The sequence below is a fragment of the Orbicella franksi genome, chromosome 3 (assembly GCF_964199315.1).
Source record: "Orbicella franksi chromosome 3, jaOrbFran1.1, whole genome shotgun sequence".
Taxonomy (NCBI): Eukaryota; Metazoa; Cnidaria; class Anthozoa; order Scleractinia; family Merulinidae; genus Orbicella; species Orbicella franksi.
Window position 1 is genome coordinate 28,293,995 of NC_138147.1, and position 6,530 is coordinate 28,300,524.

General features: G+C 38.6%; 1 protein-coding gene across 1 annotated transcript; it reads left to right on the plus strand.

Moving 5' to 3' along the window:
- Positions 1-5,018: 5,018 nt before the first annotated feature.
- LOC145483177 (adenosine receptor A3-like) lies at positions 5,019-5,957 on the plus strand. Its single transcript, XM_081461765.1, has one exon. The coding sequence runs from the start codon at positions 5,019-5,021 to the stop codon at positions 5,955-5,957; it is 939 nt and encodes a 312-aa protein (XP_081317891.1).
- Positions 5,958-6,530: the final 573 nt, after the last annotated feature.

The window sequence follows — 6,530 nt, forward strand, 5'->3', positions numbered from 1 at the left end:
CCTATAAGTTTAAATATCATACTTCAGAACACTGCTGCTTAAGGTGGCTCCATATATAATGGTAATTGAACTGAGTGGAGTGCAATTTGGTCTGAAATCATACGCGTGATTTCAAAATCGAACGTGCGCGTTGCGCGAGTTCGACTTGAAATCACAAGTATGATTTCAGACCAAAATTGCACGACATGAAGTTCAATTGCCACTTTATTAGATCCATTTTGAAATCGCACAATTTTATCGCCTTAATTTTTAGACTTTTGGTGTATTGTTCCAGTAGCCGGTTTGTTAAAAAAAAAAAAGCGGAACCGCAAACGCCTTTACGTCTCATTTAGTATGCAAAACGATGTCATGTGACGAAAACTCATCCGAGCATGACAAAGAAACAAGCGGTTTTGAAGTCAGAACGAAAATAGTCTGCTTCAGGTATAAAAGTTCAATTCTCGTCGCTTGAATCAATGATGGAAGGTCTTTCTTTCTTCTGTGGTTGAGACTGAGACTTTTCATTGTCTTTGGAGAAGGAATTTGAAGGTGCATTCTGTGTAATTCTGCGATGGATTTCTTTTGAGTTGTGAAACTCCCTCGAGTGCACGATGCCCAGTGGATTGTACGTTTTTTTCTTTCATACCGTTTAATGGCATGATTTTAAGGGAGTCCAGCTCGTTATCATCTCCGTTTCTTTTTGTGACCTCGGCGAAGGACTCAATACTCAGGACCTTGTCAAGTTCTTGCGGCGCCATTTGTTTCAAGATATTTCCAAGATGGCGGGACTAACACCAGCTTCGTAAGACGTTCATTCATTCACTGTTTTGTGGAGCGGGGTGTATTTTGACTATGTTTATTCACAGCGACAGAGTTGAGCTCTTTTGTTGCTTCGTTTGAAACTGCCAGAAACCTGGAAACATCTACCTTCTTGAGATGGCCCTGAATTTGTTGTTGTGTGGTTTTCGTTTGTTTATGTTTTACTGGACTCGGTATCATACGGATTTTGAGCAGATGTTGAAGAAAAATCGCCAAAATATTCATCAAAATGGACACTGAAAGTTGGAAACTTCCATTAAAGTAGGTGTTCAGCCTGAAGGAGCTGATAATCGTCATTTAGAAACTGTAATTAATTACATTCGTCAAGTTTTTTGGAAAAAAACCCCACAATAACAACAAAGTTTTGGCAATACTAGTTGCTAAATTCTCCACACAATGGCTTTTTGCCTTTCATTTTCCTGAAATTTTATTGTTTAGTTTAAACTAATATTGAAATCTGATTTGTTGTTTTGTTTTACTGTCCCATTCTCAATGGCTGAGAAAAAGATGCGATTTAGAGCAAAAAATAGTGCGATTCGTGAATAAATCGCACCATTGAGAGCCAATCAGATTGCAAGGATTGCCAGTGATTTCAAAATGGATTTAATCAATAGGGTAATCATTGTTGCGCGCGCAAGTGTTATGTTTTGAATGCTGTTTTTGCATTCGCTTTCACACCTAGTCCTCTAAAACTTATCACATGTAATAAGCAATGATTAAATAGTGTTTTGCTATCATCTCTGTTAAAATTTTTGGGATTTAGTCTTAAATTATAAATGCCCAAACAAATTTGTTTTTTGCTGTTTTTGTGGCTTTATTTGTGATTTTCATGAATTTCCTTCGGTGAAATCTTCCAATATTTTTACAGCACATAGCTTCCAGCGGGATACGAATTTTAAACACGAAAAAAGTAGGGTTTTTAAAGACAGTTTTTTCGATATTTTCAAATTTATGTCCTTTACCGCTGCAAAAAGTCTAGTCCCATAGATTTCCCTGAAAAACGAACTCCGACTAAAGTTAAATCTTTGCTACCAATCTGCCAAATTTTACGGAATTTCACCGAAGGAAACGCGAGAAAATTCACTGTCAGTTTTGCTTTTTGTGCTCATGTTGTCGTAATAAAATATCGAAAAACACTGACCTTTTCCTCTGAGCGCGCGCAGATTACTTTCTCAGCCCTCGCGCGATGGTAAAACTATAGGGAGCCACCTTAACTCTTCCCAGGAAAACACATAATTTTATTTTTTTTTTGCTTGGTTTTTCTACATTTTCAGGCGTAGGACTAAAGCAAATATGAAATCACAAGCCTCTTACACACAGGAAGCGCGATTCATTTGGATTGTCAGTGAATGTAAATTGAGATCAAAGCCGATGTGATGTGATGTCTTCTTCTAGTCCTGTCTCTGTGTTCTGTGTTTTCTTTGCATTATTCATTTGCATGCAAAGTTTTAAAGAGGACTTGTTGTTCAATCAAAGTGACAACAAAGGAAGGAAGCCAGTCATTTCATTTTAACTGACAAAGAAACAGTAAAGCTGGAAACATTTTGTCTTCCATAACATAAACAGCAGCTTGTACTCAGTGCTTTATAGTGTTGGCAGAATCAAAAGAACTTGTACAAAGTTTTTATTTTCTGAGACAACGTAATGATTAATTTTAAGACGATTTTGTCGGAATTTCAACTGTTGCATGTCCAGTCCTTTTACATTAACTTTTGCAAATTAGTTTCAGAAAAAAATGTGATGTCTCTTCTAGTCCTGTCTCTGTGAATCACTTGAATATTATATCAAATGTCACTCAAACTGAAAATCATGTTCCCTATTAAATGAGAGTCTTCCACGCATAACCACAGGCGGACGGGCACCTTCGGACTTGGGGGGACGGTAACTTTCTTGCCCGAAAATTTACACAATGCGCGAGTGTGAGAGTGTTGAAATGATGATGCAAACGGACTCAAATTGCATGAAAAACAAAAATTTTCACAATTCCCACATCTAATGAAACTGCTATAATTCCAAAAAGAGTTTCTTTACGAGTTTTGGAGATCACGCCAACAGCATTATCTCGTAATGCTTTCGCTGAAGAGTAGTTGCCCGAACCATTAGCGTTTTGCCCGAAAAATTACATAATTTCCGTGGCTGGGGGGAACGTGACATTGAATAATCAATATGTTGGTGAGTGGCCGCAATGCTTTCTCAGTTTTCCATCTTTCTTTCTCATATAACCAGGCACAGCTTTCACCGATTGTGCCAAAGTATTTTTCTTGAAGAATCTTGCAGGATTTTGAGCGGTTTCCGAAAGGTTTTGATTGGAAATGCGATTGTTACGTGCCTTGAAAGCATCCATCGAGCAAATAAATACACATTCTCAAATTCATGTTTATTTCATTTTTTCATACTACCCACCCGGAATTAGATGAAAATGTTTATTTCAATATAAATACTTGTTTCAATTACAAATGGAAATTGAACTATTCAGCTAAGTCAGAATTCCACGACAGGATTATGAAACGCTCCTGGCAAAAAGGGCATGTACTAAAACCCGAAACAACGAAACCACCGAAACCACCGAAACGAGTAAAACAATCAGTAAATAAATGAAAAAGTTAAAAAAAAAAAAAAAAAAAAAAAAAAACAGCCTTGATCTCTGACACGTTACTACGGCAGCCAGATCTCGTACCCTGATCCATATGTGTGACATCGTTACATCTCAAACCTGAAAGATGGATGAGCACAAGGGTGTCGACGACGACCATGAAGATATCCAGAAAAAGGTGAGTATTTTTCACATTTTGAATGGCATTCTAGCTAAAACAAGAAATGTAATTCAAAGAATGGTTTCCTTGTCGTATCCTGGATTCTTAAGCGGTGGCGAATCCACAACGCCGAGCCCAGGATGTACGGAAACACAATCTCAAGACTATCCGTGAAGAGCTGAGCGCCTAATAAGAAATTACTTTGAAAACTGCAGGAGTCACGAAGGCCTGACGTTAATATGATTAAAGCCTGTCAAGTCGCCCTCGTTTTTCTTTAGAGATATATATTAAAGAAAGTCCTGGTTCGCACGAAGAATGCTGCAAAGTCATTCTCGAAAAGACCATTCGATTCGCCACCGTCTAAGAATGTACGATACGACCAGAAAACCTTTCTTTGAAATTAGATTTCTTGTTTTAGCTAGAATACCATTCAGAATGTAAAAATACCCACCTTTTTCTCGATGTCTTCCTGCTCGACACGTTTGCGCTCATCCACCTTTCAGGTTTGTGATGTCACGATGTCACACATGTGGCTTAAGAGCAGGATCTGGGTACGAGATCCGGCTGCCATAGTAACGTGCTAGAGATCAAGGCTTTTTTAAACCTTTTTTATTTATTTACTTACTATTTTACTCGTTTCGGTCGTTTCGCTTGTTTCGGGGGTTTCGTTTCGGTGGTTTCGGTCGTTTCGTTGCGGTCGTTTCGGTGGTTTCGTTCCGTTGTTTCGGGTTTTAGTACATGCCAGCAAAAAGCCATCTGAACTAAGTCGATAAGATCTCCTCATACGGAAATTCTGGATTCTTTATTATTAAAATACTGACAGATCAGGAATGTTTGCTTCATATAAGCTTATATAAAGATCATTTCAGCGTCGTCAGTTCACCATCGTTTAAGCTTAATAGATTTCTACCATCTCCAAAGGATGTCATTGGTTTTGTGAAAAGCTCTTATGTAGCTCGAGTAATTGACGTCGCCGTCCTATACGAAAGAGCATTTTGTCTCTGGCGACACGACAGGACTAGCGAAAGTTTCCCGCGTCCACTGCCGTTCCCGTCCTGGCCTTCCCATCCTCGCATCGGACATATGTGTCAAACATTTAAATTTCAAAACAAATATTTTCCAATAAAACTAAAACTCCGCAACTTTGTTTTTTGGTACCATTGTGGTTATTCATTATCCAGTAGCCACATGCCCTCTCAGAGGACTTTTGTTCTTCTTTGACGGTCCAAAACATAAACCAATCAGCCTTCAGATTATGACAGTTAACAAGCTGCTTGGCTAGTTAGGTTGTCTTTCCAAACTGTCACTGATCCATATATTGACAAGTTGGAGGAAATAAATAAAAAACGGCGTTTGGATTGATCCTTAGTTACTGTGGTGGCAGGTAACTGCGCTGTAACTTTACTACATAAAGAAATTTCGCTACTGATTACAGTTAAACTAGAAATAGCTATTTTGCATATCGGTATGGCAGCATCAAACTTCACTGGAGATGGACAGCAGAAAACGTTCAAAGACTTGTTTTGTTCGGCCGATTCAACTGCTGGACTACACGGCCAGTTGACATTTCTTTCAGTTTTAAACTCTTTCCTGTCCGTCACTGCATTTCTTGGGAATGCTCTGATCCTAATTGCTCTTCACAAGGAGTCCTCACTTCATCCGCCGTCCAAACTCTTGCTTCGTTGCCTTGCAACAACAGATCTCTGTGTTGGTCTATTTGCAGAGCCTCTGGCTACTACCTATTTGATGTCTGTGGTGAATGAACATTGGAATACTTGTCTTCACCTTATAGCGGCAAGTTTTATAATAGCTTATATTTTGTGTGGAGTGTCGGTCGGAACTCTGACTGCAATAAGCGTAGACAGACTTCTCGCCCTGTTGTTGGGACTGAGATACAGACAAGTTGTAACTTTAAATCGAACCTACGTGATCGTTTTTAACTTATGGATTTTGCCCGCTGTCCTTTCAGCAATGTACTTTTGGAATCCCCTTATAACCATTTGGTATGGCATCATCTATACACCACTGTGTCTTATAATCTCTATTTCCTCTTACACGAAGATTTTCCACTCCCTCCGTCATCATCAAAATCAACTACAAGACCATGTTCAACAACCGAACCAAACAAATCAATTTCATATAGCGCGATACAAAAGGGCAGTGTCCAGTGCAATATGGCTGCAACTGACGCTGGTCGCTTGTTATCTTCCCTACTGTATAGTGACTGCTTTGGGAGCTAAGAGTGGACTAACTGCATCTCTTTATCATGCTAGGAATTATACAGGCACTTTAGTTTTCTTAAACTCGTCATTAAACCCGATTCTTTACTGTTGGAAGCTAGATGAAGTCAGACAAGCGGTGAAGAACACAATCAGACAACTGCTTTGCCTTTGTTTTTCGAGTTAGCCCTTGTAGACCAATACGGTGAAAAGTTAATGATGTTTTAAGACTGAGATTTTAAAAGTTCTCGCGAGCATTGTCTGAAGTTAAAATTGGTGCTTACTCGTTTTGATATATCGGTATCAAAATGTTTCTATAGCAATTAGATAGCGGAGGAGAAGTTTTCATTATTGCTGTAAATAAAAAAACTATTTCAAACTGTAAGTTTGCAACTGCAAATAGAGATGAAAAACAATAAACTGCCATTTTTACCGCTTGGAATACATCACAAAAAATAGTCATAAAGTTAGTCAGGTAGTGTTTTTTGATGTTTTTTTGTTTTTTCGTTCATAACACAGGCAGAAAGCGCGGAGTTCTTATAAGATGGGTGAGTTATTCCGACACGAAATGTCGTGTACGACGTAAGACAAAAATTATGCACTTAATGATCGTCTCGAGTTCAGCCCTACTCTGGTATTGCCATGGTTCGTCTTTAGTTCTAAAACCTAAGGAACATTCACAAAATAATTTATTATAGATTTATCGAATAAAACAAGGATACTGTGGGATACGTAATGAACACTCAGGCGGGCATTATTC